The sequence below is a fragment of the Amborella trichopoda genome, chromosome 7 (assembly GCF_054954075.1).
Source record: "Amborella trichopoda isolate Santa Cruz 75 chromosome 7, AtrichopodaSantaCruz75HAP2 v2.0, whole genome shotgun sequence".
In the NCBI taxonomy this organism is placed as follows: domain Eukaryota; kingdom Viridiplantae; phylum Streptophyta; class Magnoliopsida; order Amborellales; family Amborellaceae; genus Amborella; species Amborella trichopoda.
Window position 1 is genome coordinate 39,918,723 of NC_142342.1, and position 19,124 is coordinate 39,937,846.

The following is a 19,124-nucleotide window of genomic DNA, read 5'->3' on the forward strand; positions in this document are numbered from 1 at the left end:
CTAGTCCAAATTTGCTTATAATGTAGAATATTCCAAATTTTTCATAATTAAACTTTAACCAATTTCTAGTTTTTTTATCAGTAATGAAATTAATTAACTTAAAGTAAAGAAGAAATTGTTATAGCAGGAAAACAACATAAGCACCATGGCTAAAGGAGATGCGCAGCGAGCATGTAAGAGACTGAGGCAAATTCTATGCTTAAAAGATGCATGCCCAACTTGCCTAAGATGAACAAATTCGAAACAGAGTATATATCACTCAAGAAGTAACTCGCCCCCAAATAAATTGGCAATCCACTGTGATGTGCTTGGTCCGAAACAGGATCTCGACGTGTATAACAATCCCATGATGGGAAAATTCCATCCGATTTCAGAAAAATAGAAGTTACCTTTCATGAAAGTTTAGTTTATCGACTATCATTCTCTTTTTAACAAATAAACTTTTCATGATTTTCTAAAATAAATAACTTTTCCTGAAAGTTTAGTTTGTTGACTATCATTCTCTTTTCAACAAATAAACTTTTCATGATTTTCTAAAATAAATAATGATGGAATGAAGAATAATAGGGCCAAGGACCTCTAGTCCCACCACCATGATTCCAAGTAAACTGTGGTGTACATGAAGGAGCTGCAAAAATGGCATCTCATAGCCCCCCATATATACCATGGAACCACTCAATAATTTAGTGGAACCGATACGGCTTGTGTGCTTGTATCTAGTAAGCCATTGAAATTTTCTTGATTGATACAACTGAGCCATGCCATATATCCATCTCAGGGAAATTTACCTTCCATGCTTCACCTTTCTTCTATATATTAGGCACCATTTTCTCACTCCTTTGTAGATCTCGTTAGTCGAGAATCTTCTCACCTGTAGAGAAAAAATTCCAAACAAAAGTACCCACTACATACAATGCCACTGCAACCTTGAAAACATCATCCCACGAGCCTGCAAGTTTTTTATTGAGTGAATATCGTTAAAAATAAAAACACCGGATAACTTTAAGGGAAACTAATTATAAGCCCAACACTGCAAAACATTGAAAAGAATAGAAACCAATGATAAGTCCTGATTCATGATTCAAAAAAGCTTAGTAGGGCTATTGACAAACCACGTTGGAGTATATAGCCAGTCGCCGCAGTCCCAAGGACACCAGCAAGCACTCCTGCAGTGTTTGATAGGCCCAATAGTACACCCTGCAAAAAATTTGATAGGTTTATGTATGTTCTTGATGTGCACCTAAATGTCAAATACAGGCGTCAGAGTCCCCTGATATTTAGGTGCAGGCATTCTCCAAACACCATTATTTTCAAGCATTCTAATAGACTGACAAAATTTTCTTGTTTTGATGGTTAAACTGCCCTAATGTCCAAAGGATGTCATGCATAAAGGATGTACAATTATGGCAAGTGAAACGCTAGAAAATGTTCACTTGGTTTAATGGCGATATGGGAACAAAACTGGGGGTGTAAGAGTCACTATCATGTCCTGTTTACACAGCATTTTGGTTATGGAAAGATACACAAAGAGGCAGCATCCATGCAGAATTTCATTAGAGCCAAACAGGCTCTTTTTCGGGATATCTAATGAAACAGAACTGTGTATAAAATTTGTGGCATTTCTGGTTTTACTCACAGCGTAACGGGGACCAATATCCTGATGATTAGAATAGAGGCCAGATTGTGAGAATGCATCAGACCCCTGTTGAGAAACCATGTAGGTGAATGAGCATGTATCACTCGCAAGAAATGAAAAGAAGCATGTTTATGATCATCAAAATCTTGAGCTCCAAGACAAGAATGTTATAATATTCATACTACAGAAAGATGCAACTCATATAAAGGATCTATAATTAAGCAAATTAGGTAATAAAGATGCCATCATCAAATATTACATTCCAAGAAGATCCTCTCTTTTGGCCATAAGGAATCAAAGGGTTCATATCTATGACACAAACATCATTGAAAGTGCCAGAGGGTTATCACAGTCTATCAATGGTCAGATGGTGATCGTGAGAGAGTAGTATGTGCTGAATTACTGGCATGTCTAGAGGGATCCACTCTCCAACCATTACTCAATAATGTGACCATTATGGCTATACTACTCCCCAAATTATATGAGCCGTAATATATTCTCCCATGACCAAAAAGAAGAAGAAATAAAATCTGCTCATTCCTGCGCTTAATTGAAGTGGTATGTTGACATTAAAAGCAGCACAGAAAATGAAAATGAAAATGAATAGCAATGATAATGAATAGCAGGAATCTTTATTGATACAATTATATATCAATTTTCTTACATTATGTGCCAAGTTTTTGGCTCCAATTAAAAACAAATATTTCTTTTCATCACAGTTACCTCTTCTTTTTTCTTTTTTCTTTTTAACTGTTTACTTACAACATAATCAACAAGAAAATCAAACAAGCAAAGAATCGGGGTTTTTGAATTTAAGAGAAACAAGTCAAGGTGCCTCTTTATGCATCTGTGCATGGGGGAAGAGGCCCTGGTTTACAGTAACAATTGATTTCCTAACTTCCAGACACAAGAATTGTGAACTTATACAATGTAATGCTCACTATCCAAGATCAATGACCAATTCACAAATATATCAATCAAGTACAGACAAAAAATATATTTACAAACCTGACTGCATGCCATGCACAGTACAGCCATTGCAGGAGTATGGACATGGCTCAGTTGTGTGAGAAAGAATGCTGGACCGAGAAACCCAATTGATTGCATAATCTGGAGCATCAGAAAGCACTAAACGTTAGCCCTATCTCGGAAAAAACTAAGATGGATTCATATCAGAACATAACAGCAATAAATTGGAGACTACACCAATTGAGTTTCTCAATAAAAACTCACAAGCCTTCATGAGGATTCATGGATGAAGTAATAAGGGAAATAATTACCTTGCGAACCGTAGTTATGGATAGACCTTTGCTCACAAGTGTGTCTGCAATCCACCCTCCTATGTTTGCAAACACTGCCATGGTTAACCATGGTAAGACGCAAAATAGACCAGACTCAGTGAGGTTAAACTTCAACACCTAAAGAAAAAAGAAAAATACAATAAATGTTACATAATAAATGTTCATTATTTTCAATAGTTGACAGCATTATGATACTATACTGAAAATTTTTCCATAGTTGTGTAGAAGCAAGAATTGATATAGGTAGTGTAAAAGAAAATAAATGCTCAGTAAACTTTTATTGCATCTTGATAACAGCTAGCAAGCCAAAATACTTCACTACCCTCTTTTACTAACATATCTAAGGTTCAATAAGTAAGAGAGAATTGGACCATTCAAATGGAAAAGGCAGTCAATCACACTTTGCTGGGATGGAGGGGTCAGTCTTTGGAAGAAGAGGAGCCAAAGACAGGCAATGATAAATAACAATGCAAAATTTTATGCACAAATTCATATCGGCAATTCTACAAGAGCAGAAGTGTAGACTTGTGATTCTACAGGAATTCAGAAATTTAACTCATAAAATATGATGCAAAGATCATCAAGTTGTGTTCACAAATCAATAAATTTTCTTTCATCATTGATGTATCAAACTGTTCAAGTGTCCATTGAATTTCAAGTTTCAAGAGCACTTTTTAAATTCATAGTCAGCACTCAGCATAAGCAATAAGAGCCACAAGATCAGTTACACATACCAAAAACAAAAAATCCAATATACTAGAATCTTTATGCAAGTGAGCACACGCCACTGTATTCCAGTAGTAGCAAATACCTTTTAGATGTTAAATGACACAAGAGACAGTAACACGTGGCACTCTGTTATATTAAGTATGACCTACCTGGTTGTAGTATGTAGGCATCCATGTTAGCAGAATGAAAGTTCCCCAGTTATGGCAAAAGTGGGAGATGATTAAAGCCCAAACCGGTGCTTTTGATAAGATTAATTTCCATGGTATGGCTGTAACAGGATCCTTCACAATACTACCTCCAAGGATTAGCTCTTTCTCTTCAATCCTAAGCTCAGGATCTTCTTGTGGAGAACTGTGTGCCTAGGGAGACAATGTAACAATAAATCAGATGATAACTGAGGTACATGAAACAGCAGGTCCATTCTAACAACATAGAATCATAAGATGTAAAATAATAATCAATGATAAAAAATACTGCTGAAAATACACATATACATAAATGTAGGAAGATTCTTAAACTTGGCAGTCAATCATCAAACTCAATATACCACAATATGAAAGAATGAAGCAGGCATTTGAGTCATCAATTTTCAACTGGTTCGTTATCCGGGTTCTACAATGCAACCATACAAAATGCAGCATGCAAAATTCTTTAAAACGGTTTAGGAGTGCCAACAGTCAAAATTGAATTACCAGAGACAAATATACAACAGAGAGACGAATACCAACTGAAGAGTTTGATTAATTGCACACAGACTTACTTTATTTAACCAAATCGCCAACCAGATAATCCCAAGGGAACCAAAGGAGTAAAAGACAGATGGCCAGCCAAATTTGTGGATTAACATGGGCGAAAAGGCGAATCCTGTCACTGAACCAAGGTACATCCCACTGTATACAAGTGCAAGAGATCTGCTCCTCTCTGAAACTGGAATCCACTTAGAGAGTATATTATTCATGGCAGGCATTGCAACTCCCTGAGGCCAAAAGTTCCCAAATTCAAGCTCATAAGTTCAAATAACTTAAGAGGAAAGGTTGATGCCAAAACGCTCATAAGAACCAGTAAGCTATGTTCAATATATCAACGTGTTACATAACTGATCTAGGAAGAGACCAACCTCACCAATTCCCATGAAAGCTCTCATTATAAGCAAGAAAGGCAGTCCGATCCTTGCAGCAATAGGTGTGAGCACAGTTGCAATTGACCACCAAACTACCCCAAAACCCAATACGAGTTTTCCGCCAAGCTTGTCAGCCCATATCCCCCCAAGAATCTACACGTTGGAAAGAAGTATTAGAAAGGAAAAGCAACATATGATATTGATAAAACAAATTGTAGCACTAAACCACAAAATAAAAAAGTATACCTCCAAATCACATAATGAAACAAATTGCGATGCTTTGATATAATTCAATAACAAATCCATCTAAAATTTTGGGAATAAATGTCAAAGAATAAGATTATTTACGAACTCAATAGGTCAATAAAAAAACAGGTGGAAGTAGAGGATCAAAATTGATCCTTTGAATTCTCATCATATGAACATCAAGTTCAAGGTTTCAAGTTGGTTTGCACTTGCAACAACTACATGCACCAAATCACTACTCTCACCTAATTCTTTCTCTTTTTTTTGGGGGACGAGTGACCTATATTAGCTTGCAAAGATGATGGCCTACCTATTAGCTAACTCTATTTTGACCACATTACCTATATAATGTTGGGTGTGTGTGGCCATTAAAGGCCTTATGAGTGTTTGTAAAATGGAAATATATAGTGGAACATGAACTCAATGGGAGTGTGGTCCCTTATGGACCATACTAAGCAAACGATGTTTGCTGGTACTGGACTGTACTTGACGTGCTAGGTCGGTCTGGTTAAGGAAAACCCATGTTACCTGGGCTTAGAAAAACAAACTAATGATGGTTATATAGGTTATCCCTTGATGAGATCAGAGTATGCCTGGATGAGTGAGCTTAGGGACTGAGTGATCCTTGTGTGTGATGGAGGCCTTCAGATACCGGGCCAAAGCCTCATCATTTGTACCATCACATAGCACGCACATCAATTGCCATTTCAGGAAATCGTACCATCTTTCAAGGTGAAGCGTGTGCATGCACGAGAGATACCCCTTGTGAACCATCGAGCTATGGATTGCATCAAGTCAGAATGATCTTGGTTTCGTCTCCAGGGGGGACCTGAAATCCATATACGGGGACTACGACCCCTTGCCCATTGGCTAGACTTTGGTGACCCACTAATGATCTCCTGCATGGACTGTGGGTCATGAGCAACGCTGGGTCGGTTTGAAAAAGCATGTGTGGTTCGTAGTTTGCGGTTGGACATGGAGTGCCCCAGTGGATATTTATTCCTAGACCATATGGATCATTTTCCATCAAAGTATTTAATTTTATTTATTTTAATAATATATGATTTTTAGAATTGTTATTTGAATTTTTTTAAATCTCTTAATATTTTATTTATCAAATTTGGATTTATAAAAACAAAGATATTGATTTTATAATGATTTAATTATTCAAATAATAATTTTTTGTATTTTTTAAAATATAAAAATATAACATAATTGCATGGGAGGCCCAATGGGTCTTTTGGGCCCACCATTGCATATTGGGTGGGGCCCATTATGTGCCACCATGGATGGCACGTCCCACCAAGAGAAACCTTCTTTTTTTATGGAGATCAAGCTCTAAAGCTTGAGAGATAAGTTTGTGTTGTTTTAAGTAAGCTTGAGCCTTGAGAAAATTTTGAATGATATTTTGTTATGTATGAGAAGGCTTGTGCATAAAATAAGAAAGGATAATATTATGATATATTAATTCCTTATTTGAATTAATTGATGGGAAAATGGTTTAGGAAGTAGAGGATAATGGTCTAGCAACTTCCATAGGATGTTGATGGCCCATCTATGGAATGGAGAGCTCATATCTCTTACCCCACAAGCCACCCAAGATCAATGATGCATATTCATTCTCACATGAGTGGCAAGACAAGGAAAACCCGTAGAAACCCTAATCTTATGAAGCACTATAAAAAGGGATTGATTCCTACCCAAATCTCTGCACCATATCTCTTGTACCTAAAATCTCACTCTTCTCTCTCCTATAGAAAAAGGAAGGGGCACGTCCCATCTCTTGAGTTTTCTCTCTCCCTCTTGACCGGAGCACACCCTACTCATAAAAAGTCTTCTCTCTCATCTCATGGCTTCTCTCTTATAGTGTCTCTCATGATCTCTCATCTCTCTTTGGGGTTTAGACTATAGGGTTGTGGTAGAAAAGAGAAGCATATCTCTCTCATACTAGGTTGCTAAGGGGATTCATCTAAGGGTTTAAGATTTGTGATTAAGGGGTTCATGTTCCTTTGGTGTAGCCCTTCCAAACTTGCTTCCCGGTTGAGATTCAAGGTTGAGCATTAGATCCTGCGCCATTGAAAAGTGGTGACTCGGTGTGGAGTGTAAGAAGCCCAATTGAGGTAATCTCCAGCACCCACTTTTGTTTCTTACTTATTTTTTTTATTTGCTTTCTTCATTCCCAAGCATAGGTTGTGTCTTTTCTTTGTTAATGAAAAATGTGGTTTTGAATGGTTTCAAGTTCTTGAGATCCTATTGAATTTTTTTTTTTTTTTTATTTGAAGTTATTATATTGTAAAAGGACTACTTGTGAGTGATCTAGACCATGAAGAAAAGAAAAAGTATTGAAAAGAAAGATTTTATACTCCAGCTAGATCACACGAGTCCTTCTTTCATATAAATCATATAGTTTATACTCCTCTTCAACTCATAGCCACTTCTTTAAGTGCACATATTGTTGTTTTTAAGATATTTTGCACTGTGCCAAGACCACCAGTTGCCATGTAACTGCTAGCTACAGTCTCTTATTACGTACTTTTTGCATGTATAGATGTATACTATGTTGGGCATCTTAATGACATACTATCTAGCAATGGTGTGTACATATTCAGAGAGATCTATTATTTATGGGAGAAGTACGAAGCAATCCGATTCCTCTAAGTGAAGCGTTAAAGCAGAGCATCGAAAAATGGTGTCTAGTACAAGTGTGTTGGTTTCAATTCAACAACTACATCAGTTCCCTATTCATATGACTCATCCACACATGTCTACAGGAATATTACAATCACAATTTGTATTATAGCCATCTATATTTTTTAGTATAACAAAGATAATAAAGTAAAAAGTACTTCAATAGGGAAAAGCCACTAAATGGGCCTCATATATCTACAACACTAAAGATGGATGATTTACTCACCAAGGCTTACAGAACAGTGTACCATGCCTCGCACTCAATCCTTTGCCTTCATCATGAATATCAAGAAGTGTATAGAATGTCTTTTATATTCTTTATCTTTTTTATTCCTGAAATATCCTTGGAGCACAGTTTTCTTCTTTCTTAAGTGCGAGGATTTCCAAAAGACAAGTTTTATCACCACATATTATCCATAACATGATGGCCCTAAATATACCAGGGTTTCAACTTTGGACCCATTTTAAGATTAAGGAAAAACTTATTTCCAATGCATAACTTAAGTCTTGGGTTAAAACTTAAGAAAGAGAACCAAGGGCACAAAATAAGCCACTAGTGATGCAGGAATGGGATCCATGAAACAAAATATCATAGTAGGAGCACCTAGCAAACCTGGGTGAGCAAGTAACCCCAAAAGAAAGAAGATTGTATCAAACCAGCAGTAGCAGGGTTCCAATTGAACTCTTTAGACATGGGGAGTATAGCAATACTCATGTTCACCTGCAATACAAATATTTGTTACAAGTTAGTCATACTCACGACTAGATGCCAATAGCAATTATTTTCTTCAAAGAAATAAAAAAAGTATCATTACAAATCATTAACACAGATGGCTTTCTATGGTTGTAACCAAGGGCTGTAGATAGTAACCAGAGTTAGGAAATGAGATTCATCAATGTAAGAGGTGTTGCATTATAAAACAGTAAATGATGATTCAAACATAGGAGTAAACGTAAATTTTGTAAGAAAGTAATCATGGGTAAAATTAAGAATATGTTGTGTAGACACATGTGAGTGCATCCTCATGCATGTGAGCATGTGCACGCAAAGAAATAACGAATGTCTTGGTGCACTAACACATTTCTGCATGTAGGTCCTTGCTAGACACCAATGGACAAGTGCAATCAATGCAGGGTAATAATGCTCTCAGAAAGTACACTTCTATATCAAAACATTTCAATGAATCATGGTGAAAGGAGATATTAAAAACTACTCATAACTCTTGGAGATGGGCTAAACTTGATGTTGAACACACTCAACATTAGATTGGTCAAATTGAAACTTTTGAATTTTCAGAGGAAGCACTCTTAATTGTACCAGTTCAATTAGGAAACCAATTATGTGTGTCTTATTACCTGATCAAAATAAAGGAAACCCAACAAAAACATGTAACGCTATCTTTATCCGAACTTATATCAATCATATTTGCTACATTAAACATTTAAAACATGACTAAGAGAAACTCATAATGTATATTTGAGAATGAGATTCTTTGGAGACCTGATTATTGATTTTAGAAAATTTCGATAACTATAAGAAAACTTCATAATTCTGCTAAAAATATGTGATCACTGTCACGAGAAGTTTTCAAGGAATTGACAATGATTGGAATTATTCAAGAACTCTTGAGGACAAGGAATGCTACTCTGCAGCATGAGCAGTGCAGGAACTTGATTTACAAAAAAAAGTCATTTCAATCAAATTCAGGCCTTGAACAGCCCACATAAATTCTATGGGAACAATAAAAGGGTATGTTATCAAGGGAAAAAGTATACTATACTCCAAGAGACCAACATGGATTATTAGGTCTTCAGCACCATTTAAAATGATGGACAATGATGAAAAGCGACGGGTCATGCCCTGTAGGACCCACTCTCTCCATCACCAAATCACCATTTTGGTGGACAGCTATGACCAGTTGACAACATATTTTCTATAGTCCATTGGATTATGGCATATTTTCCCTATATCAAAAGATAATATTGGACGGGAAACCACAGATATTTAAGTTGAATAGGAGAGATATAAGCAAGAAACAGGAGAGTAAGCCTACGCGATCCATATTGCAGAGAAGAAATGCTGAGAAACAAAGTAATACTATCATCCAGCGCTTTGGAAATTGCTCCCACCAGTAAGTCATCTTCTGTATGTATTCATTGAGAGCAATACCTTCATTAGGGGAATCTGGAGGCTTAAGGGAGTCCAAATTTAACCCTGTTATGTCATATTGTTCTGACTTGAAGTCTGCTCGCATCATGGTTTTCTGACGAAATTCAGATTGTTGGAACTGCCCATTGTAGCACATACCAAGCTTGCCAAGTTTCTTCGACTGAACCCAGTAGTAACTAGATTGATCGGATGAAAGAAAACAAACATAACCTCTTAGTAATCTTTTTCCATATTCAGTAAGCTTCATACTTGCACCACCACTAACTACTAAAGAATTTAAGTTCAGAGGCCCCATCTGTCCAAAGAATGCAGTTTTAAGCCTTAGGTCTCTATCAGAGTGCATGGAGAGATATGAAACATTTCTTCCTAAAATATCTAAGTTTTTGTTGTGATTTCTGCAATATATAAGTCTTTCCCCACCAGCAGATAGATTCTCTCCAGCATCCATTGATACAGCAGGTTTTCTCTGACAATGTTTTCCTGTAGAGTGCATCAGACCAATGTCAGAGTAGGAAAAACCTCATTCTTATACTAAATGGTTACTAACAACAGGCTATTTCCATTTTGAACATTGAAAGAAGTGGCTGTTTATGTTTGGAGAAATCTTATGCCTGGACGACAGCATTAAAGTGCTTTTACATGCACAACCAAAGCATTCAGACATCAAATAATTGAGAAACTAAAAATTCAGGAAGTTTATATCTCAAAAAAACAATCGTAAACTAAAAATTAATGGAGATTATCAAAGAAGTGCTTGGAAAACCTGTATAAATAGAGTACGTGTTGAAGAAATTGGGAAACCCAACATAGTGCCTGGAGCAGTAGTTCGTTTTTTTAAAAATGATTGTATTGCTCTTTGGTGTTAAAATGGGTGGGGAAGTGGAGATTTTAGTAAAATATGTAGCATAGATCATGGTAACAATCATTAGAAAAATAATTGACCAGTCCAGGCACTGTTTTCAATTTTTTATTTCCAGAACATCTGCACATCAGGCACTATCTTTTTACTTCCCCCAAGAATTTAAGGAAGATAGCATTGTCTACATCATATGCACATATGAACCATGTTATTTGATTCTCAGTGAGGATTTATAGTGACTCAGCATAAGCTAAAAGGGGAAAGGATACCTATGTGTAACAAAAAATGTTGAACATACAAGTATAAGTCAGAGTCCATAAATACATGTACAACTATAGATGCCCAAAAGAGACCGGATTGATCCGGCACTAGCAATTTACACATTATTGTAGCCTATAATCATTGTAAAGACAATGAGAAGAACTGCAAATAATAACCTCATTGAATGAATCACAGAGTACTCTTTAATTGCAGACAATCTAGAAAAAAAAAGCATGCCATCGCAAGAGTAAAATAGTACGTCTCACAAACAAAAGACTTCCACAAAAGAAGTGAACCACAAAACTATAACAAATTATCCAATCTCAAAATTAAATAAATAGAGAACAGTTACTTATTACGGAAAAATTCAAAATGAACTGGCAGCTATTCCAAGGTTCACACTGCCTACCAAACAACAGGGGGCTTCTTAAATAGAAGTTTTCTGCACATGCATATCATATGACTATAAACCTCAATAAACTTGTGAGATGTTGATACTAGTAAGGTTATTTTGAAACATACAGTTGCAACTTATCACAGTTGGAATCAATATTTTGAACACTGAGAAAACAGATATATTTCTATAAATGCATCATTTGCGCAATACTCACTAAGAATGAGCATCTCAAACAGCACATGCGGAATTCCAATGTACATTAGTCAATCCAAAAATAGAACTCAATAATCAATATATTGGAAACATCGAGAAATAATAAAAAATAAAGCTGTTGAAAATAAATGCCCGAGCTTGTACTTCGTAGGTCAGTTTGCACATTTACACGGCCTGGAGTTTTTCCATTTTAAAGGAGCTCGAGATGTGCTGGTGCCATGTGCTTCTTAGGGCCATTTTAGCGATTAAGTGAATGCAAAAAGCTTGAACCAGAAAAAGTTCCATTGTTCAAGTGCTTTAATTAAACCAAGAACTGTGTAGAATTGTACATAATTAACAAAGTTACCCACACACATTTATTATGACGACAAGATATAATAGGCCCCTACACAATGTGATCGCATCCCCCAACCTTCCCATGTGAAGTATAGAAATATGATACATTCTAGTTCACAGAACATAATGTCGGTCTCTAAACAGATATATATAAATGCATATAAAAGGTGGTCCACGTCTGTATCCCTCCCTCTCTTTGTTTATCTATCTATCCGTCTTGCAATGAAACACTAATTGACAAATATGCACTTAGCTGAAGTATCCATAATTAAATTTTTTTAAAGACAACATTTAATTATATGGAAATAGGATAGAAAATGAGGGGGCAATTTATCCAAATACAGACCAAATTCAAGTTTTCATTGTGAATGCATTTGCCAATACATAACTAAACTCTGGACTAGATGAGAACAGAGACCTCAGCTTACAATAGCACCATGAAACCTAAATTAAACCAGAAAATGAAAAATAAAGTTAATCTCATTCGCTCAAGACCTTCACAAAATGAACATTAGATTTGGGTCTTATTTGGATCTCAGGATAATTGAAATCAAGCATGGGTACCATCACTAATGACGTAATGTTCCCTTCACACATTGCTGTCCTTTCCGAACTTAATAAAAGAAGATTTTTCTAAGAGTTACCACATCAAGTGAACTGTGAAATCTAGTGATTCCAAGCGCCTTAAAGAAGTTGAAACCATATGCCATGTAATGTTCATGAATGCAAGAGTTATTATAGCATTCACTACAAAATAAACCTCACCTCAATTATCCTACGAATCTTTTAGAACCTTCTAATTTTAGCTAAGTATGATTCTGATTAAACTCCTTCTTACATGCTTATTTAATTCCTGTAATTTAAAATTTACCAGCTGACAAATAAGATAATTTTCCATGAATCAGACGGCTCGACACTTCCCTCCCTAATGGAAAGGCCTTGGGGCTGAAACTAGACCCATGTTGCAGGTCTAGATGTGTGTGCCTTAAGCATGGTTGTGGATAACATTTGAAAAAAAAAATTACATTAAAACTAACATTGAATTGGAAAGGTCGCCATGTATCATCACCTTGTTCAGAAACTCGTCTCTGCCAACTCAGCAGTTGGCTGAACCGAGTAAATCTGGCAAGTCCGATTGGACTTGCCGGAGTCCTGTACAAAGTGAAAAAATCCCAAGAAGAAATGAAAAAAAAATAAAAATATGAAGGATTAAATGAAGATAGGAAAAGTAAAATAAAACTAAAATTAACCTTACAAAGTCCAAGTAAGCTTAAAAAAGTATAGGAGAACTGTATCTACAAAAACAGATTTATAGATGAGGGGGCTAAGAAAAATCCAAAAAAAGGAAAATATAAAAATAGGGATTATGGCCAAAAACACTCACCAATCATTTCCAAAAATATCCAAGTCGTATAAAAAAATTATACACCAGTCCAATATTTTAAAACCACTTTTTCTTTTTTTCCTTTTTTTTTTTTTATGTACCCTGAGTTGTATATACAACTCGGGGATACTCAAACTCACCCCAATAACTCTCCCGAGTCCGAGTGGATTCGAGTAAGTCATGGAACCTTTATCACCACCTAATATAAAGTTATAAACCAAAAATTATAATTAAAAAAAGGAAATAACCGGACTAAGTAGCCATATATAACAAGTAGAAAGATAGGCCTGAAATTTTCTAAGAGAAAAAATCAACAACCTTTTCTCCTTTAAACATGTGTTATCTCTATAGAAATGCATACCATGAAGAAAAATAGAAGAAAAGAAACTAAAGCGGGAAAACATTTAGAGCTCAAAAAGTAAAAGAGTAAAACTTCTCCAACTTTAGAACTCTGATTAAATATAAAAACAAATCTTGACACCGTTAAAACTCTAAGATAACGCTTCTAAAGAATGGATAATAATACTTGAAACAATTCTCCATGCATAACCAGCAAATAAGCCGACATTTTCTTCTTTTAGAAAGCAAACGCAGAGAAAATCACACTCATCCTAAAAGTAAAGGATAAATGGTTCATAAGTAACAAAAATTATACTAACTAGGAGAAAAAATAAAGCAATAAAATGCAGCATGAATTTTGCTTAATTCAGATCAGAATTATCAGCAAAATCTTCAGTTCCAGTTTTATTTAAGCATTTCCTCAACAACTAAACAACCACTCCATGAATTTAGATTCAATTTGGAACAAATATAGGTAAAAATTGATGGCTCAAGGATTGGTACCTGGAAGAAGTAAAGAAGCAAAGGAGCTGTTCGGAATTGCCACCATTTTTGAAGCAGAAGAAGCTCAAAAAATCCCTTTTAGAAGCTTCTTCCTTGATTTCGGGAAGAAAAACAAATGGAAAATCAATTATTTTATGATATTTTATAATATATTCTTGATTTATGTGTTCTATTTTCAGCTCTGTGTTTTTATGGTCGACAAAGAAAGGATAAACTGGACCAACACCACTGAAACAGATGAATTGGCGCCCATAAATATCAGAAATTACTAAACTACCATTTCTTTTAATACAAAGACCAAACCACCCTGCCTTGTGTTAATTTCCGGGGATTTGTCTAGGAAAATTGATTCATGCGGACTGGACCGCATTTCTACATATGCGGTTGTGTTAATTTTCGGGGATGTGTTTAGGAAAATGGTATGCGTCCTGGACCGCACCATATATGCGGTCTAGAAAGTGCAAAGCATCCATCTTAAAGATGGATACAAGTAGGTGTTCCATCTAAAAACAATAGAAACTAACGGTCCAAATATTTTCTCGCTAGAATTATTATTTTTATTTTTAAAATTTATTTATTTTTCCATATTCTTGATCTCTATGTTAAAGATTACATGTCCTTAAAAATTAAATTTTAAAATCCATCTCAAAAATAGATTTATTAAAAGGTGTTGTTTCTATAAGGTTGCAACCTTATACAAATCCAATTAAGACGCACCTCCAAATTTTATCATAACATGTAATTTTGTTGTAAAACATTCTTAGGATTATCTTAAAATCTATTTTCATATCTAAATAAAAAATTTTAAAATCCAAAAATAGTTAAAATCAAGGAGATCTATAAACATATGAAAATCTTGAAATGGACGGCCTACATAATGTGTTGCAAGATGCACTATTTATCAAACTCAAAAACTTATTTTTTTATATTCATATATTTCGATGTTGAGATGATTAAATAGAGGGTTTTTCAACATTAAAACAGCCTTTCCGATAGATTTTTGAGATGCATATGTAATTCTACATTTTAAGGTTGCAACCTTATATAAAATTTTTCCTTTATTAAAAGGTTCGTATTTCTATATATGTGGGCTTGGCCGCATAAAAACCGCGTCCATGTGTTTAATATATGCCAAAATACATGCTACTCCTCGAGGAATAGAATTTCCGTTTACTTCCTCAGGTAAAACCCAACTTAGAATTAATTTTAGGACCTCGTATTTTAGGGAAATAACCTCTTTAACCCATATATTAACTTTCAATAATAAAAAATCTAATTGTACATTATATGCACATGAAAAAAATAATGACTCGAAATTGGATAAAGACTATCCAATTTTTGGATGGTGAAATCAAAGAGTTAGAAAACTCTAATTTCAATTTTTTTTAGAATAATTAATTAGTAATTTTTAAGTGGTTCCCAAAATTTTAGATTAAAAAAATTCTTCCAAATAGGTCTTCAGACTGACAGAGTCGAAGTAAATTATGCTGCTAAAGGAGCATAGTATACATGCCCATACTATTATTCAGATGTTTGTCAAATGTTTATGGGATTGTATACTACAAGATCATTTACGTTTTGTTATAAAGATGTCACAATTATCATTAACCATTAGATGTCAAATTAGATGGCGAGTTGTGTTACACAGTTTGAAAAAAAGATTAAACTTCAGGTCTCGTTAATAACATATTCACATTTCCAATACATATTTCTTAGGTTGCAATTCACATAAGGTCTCCACTTTAGACAATCAAAGTAAGACACTCCCTTTAGAATTTGAGAGAAGATATAGTTTCGGCCTTAAAGCTGACATTTTGACTTTAAAATGTGTTTCTAACCCTAATTATGGAGTTCAAAGCTCCAACAAGGTACATATATAAATACTTGAAATTTTTAAAGAAAATGAATGGATTAAATAATATATTACAAGCTGCATTATTTTTAAGACTCGAAAGGTACTTTTTTATAGCTAGAGATCTCGAGGTTGAAATGAACGATTGGAGAATTTTCCAGCACCCAAATAACCTTTTCTAATGGGTTTTGAGCTGCATCTCAATTCTATACAAAGTTTGACACCTTACATAGGCTCCTTCCTAATTTTATGAAGAAGTTCTCTATTAAAAATCAAAATAATGGATAAGAAATAGAAAAATTTGTAAAAGAAAAAAATACTTTGCTATAATTAAATCAAATCTCGATAAGTTTTTTCCTTTCTTGTAGACATGAAGGCTGTATTCTCTATACATCTATAAGAAAGCACAATTCTAATTTTACAAACTAAACTCATCTAAATACTCAGCATTTAATATTTTGAAATTTTTTATGGAACCTTTATTAGAATTTTACATTTTATTCTAAATATGGTTTGTATAACACAAATGTGATAATTTTTACAAGTTTGATGATATCTTTTTTATGGTTCCTAAGAGTCTGAGCAAAATTGGAAAAAATATGTATACTTCTCTCTAAAATTATAATCTCAAATAACTCCCAAGGCTCATAAAACCCCCACGATAAGCAATAAATGACGTTGAACCCCTCCTTTTCTTTTTGTTCGAAATACAGAATTTATCATTCTTGTTTTTTCTTAATCATCATGTTACTTAAATCATAAAAAAGTTGTTCTTCTCTTTATTTCTCTTCTTCACCGTATACCTCTTCCTCCCTCTCCCCTATCAACCTTCCCTAAATACTCTCTCTCTCTCTCTCTCTCTCTCTCTCTCATTCTCATCTCATGAACCTCACAAGTAAATTAAAAGAGGCATGACAAACTCAATTTATAAGATGAAGTTGTTAGAAAAAAGATGATGGGTAAATGTAGTAGTTTAGATAATAGAAAAGGTAAATACGAGTTTAATGTCTTTTTGGAGTTTTATAGATTTTTTTTAGTCCTAGAGAGTTATATGGGATAATAATTTTATAGAGATACCTCTTTTTTCTAAAAATAAATAAATAAAAGAGATAAAAAAATTGGGCAATTATTGGGTTCACAAGAACCAGATATTCGGCCCACAAGTTCCGATTCGAGCCGGTTCCATTTTATAAACCTAGTTTGAAGTAATTTGTTTACCGCTATTTTGATTATCAAAAGAAAAAAAAAATGATCTCCTTTAAGTTCTTCTCATAGTTGTTCTCTGGTAGGACGAGCCTGAATTAAACCACCCAAAATTTGCATTATTTAAGGTCAAAAGTTGAAGTCTTCTTCAATATCAATGTTTTAATTTCCCCCAAATTTAACCATAAAACCATCACTATCTTGAATTTGGCCAATTAACCCCAAATTTAGCCTAGATTAAGCTTTATCCTGTAACTCAATAAGTTAAGGGGTTTTATGCCTAACCCGAGGGTAATTTTCCATGCAAAATTGCATAATATTGTTTAAAATGACCTCAATTTTTGGAATTTTGATATTAAAATACACAGAGAAATTTAAGAAATTAAACAGAAATTCAGCGGGCTTTGTCGACCCAATGCACACATTTGCTACTAAATGTCGGCTTTGTCCCTTTTCTCATAACCCAACTTTAGCCACTTAATCACAAAGGTTAAAATGGTCGATTTATTGAGGAGGAGGGCGTTTGAACATGCAGATAAAAAAAAAAAGCAGTGATTTAAAAACAGCGGGTCTGCACGGAATTATCTGGTCCGACCTGAGACCCGACAACTCGTTAAAGTAAAATGAGGATTCTCTACAGTAAAGTGGTGATTTGGGCCGGTTTTTGGCTCGTTCAGCATTTTTTCACATGCTTTTGTGTCAATTTACTTTTTTTTGCATAGTAAATTGGCGATTTAGACTGTCAATTCACCGATCCAGACAAATTTTTGAAGTGCCCAAGTCAAATAACAAAAAAAAAGAAAGGAAAAGTTTAAATAGAGCTAACGCTCTAAACAATCAAATTAGAGCTTACATCATAAATTTTATTAAAAAATGTTAATTTGATGTTCAAATATCTTTAAATCAATTATCTCGACATCAAGATGCATAAACATGAGAAAAAAATAGATTTCAAGTTTCGAAAATAGTGTATCTTGTAATATTTTTTTGGATCGTCAAATAAGATTTTCAAATTTTTATAGATTTACGTGATATATTTTATTTTTTATACTTTAAATTTTATAATTAAAAATAAAAATATAATTTAAGGCTATTATAAAAATTTTCGATATTGAAACTACCTTTCTCGATACTATTTGAAGGTGGCTCGAATTTGATTGTTTCGATTGGCTCTATATAAATTGTGGAATTTATAACATAAATAGGGTTATTATAGTAATTAACGATGAGTTTTTGGGATAGGTTCATCATAAATGACTCAACTGACTTGAATGTGCTTTCCCAGATATTTGGTGTCGAAAGGCTCGAGCTTCGACACGTGTGGTTTTAAAGAATTCGAACAGTGGGTTTGTCATGCTCAATTTGTTCGGCCCGAGGTCAGTTGGCACTAGCCATTGCCACGTGTGTAAAATGGAAAAAGGAAAGTATTATATGTGCCTCAATATTTGCATCTCTAGAGTCCGTTTAAAAACGATTTTTTTCAAAAAAATCAAGAGTTTCGATCCTTAAAGAAAATCTTTTTTTTGTAATAAAATCAATATAAATCTGTACTTCATTTTTTTCAAAAAAAATTTTCCCTATAACTTATTTATGGCCAAAACACTTTTCAATTTTTACCAAAATGAAAAATAAATAAAAAAATAAAAATAATTCTCAAATAAATTTTTTACTTTTTAAAGTTTTTTTAATATCCCTGATTGGACACCAAACGCAAGATCGGCAAGGAGCCGAACCCAAATAACTCGGGCAAGTAGAGATTACTCGACTGATATTTGAATCACCAGCTTAAACCAATTACTGATATTTGAATCACCGGCTTAAACCAATTACTGATATTTGAATCACCAGCTTAAACCAATTGTGTCAAAGATTGAGGTAAACAGTGA

General features: G+C 34.3%; 1 protein-coding gene across 1 annotated transcript; it reads right to left on the minus strand.

The window, feature by feature from the left end:
* Positions 1 to 368: 368 nt before the first annotated feature.
* Positions 369 to 14,345, minus strand: LOC18422985 (ascorbate transporter, chloroplastic). The gene is made up of 11 exons (XM_088871280.1): positions 14,184 to 14,345; positions 9,775 to 10,370; positions 8,334 to 8,441; positions 4,784 to 4,939; positions 4,427 to 4,642; positions 3,816 to 4,025; positions 2,917 to 3,054; positions 2,645 to 2,746; positions 1,637 to 1,702; positions 1,113 to 1,197; positions 369 to 949 (listed from the first exon to the last, which is right to left on the minus strand). The coding sequence occupies exons 1-11, from the start codon at positions 14,227 to 14,229 to the stop codon at positions 852 to 854; spliced, it is 1,821 nt and encodes a 606-aa protein (XP_088727406.1). The 5' UTR covers positions 14,230 to 14,345; the 3' UTR covers positions 369 to 851.
* Positions 14,346 to 19,124: the final 4,779 nt, after the last annotated feature.

Coding starts and splice junctions, on each gene's coding strand:
- LOC18422985 (XM_088871280.1), bottom strand. CDS start 14,229: ATGGTGGCAATTCCGAACAGCTCCTTTGCTTCTTTACTTCTTCCAG. Junction 8,442..9,774: donor TTCTCTGCAATATGGATCGC/GTAGGCTTACTC, acceptor TTTGTATTGCAG/GTGAACATGAGTATTGCTAT. Junction 1,198..1,636: donor ATATTGGTCCCCGTTACGCT/GTGAGTAAAACC, acceptor AATTTTTTGCAG/GGTGTACTATTGGGCCTATC.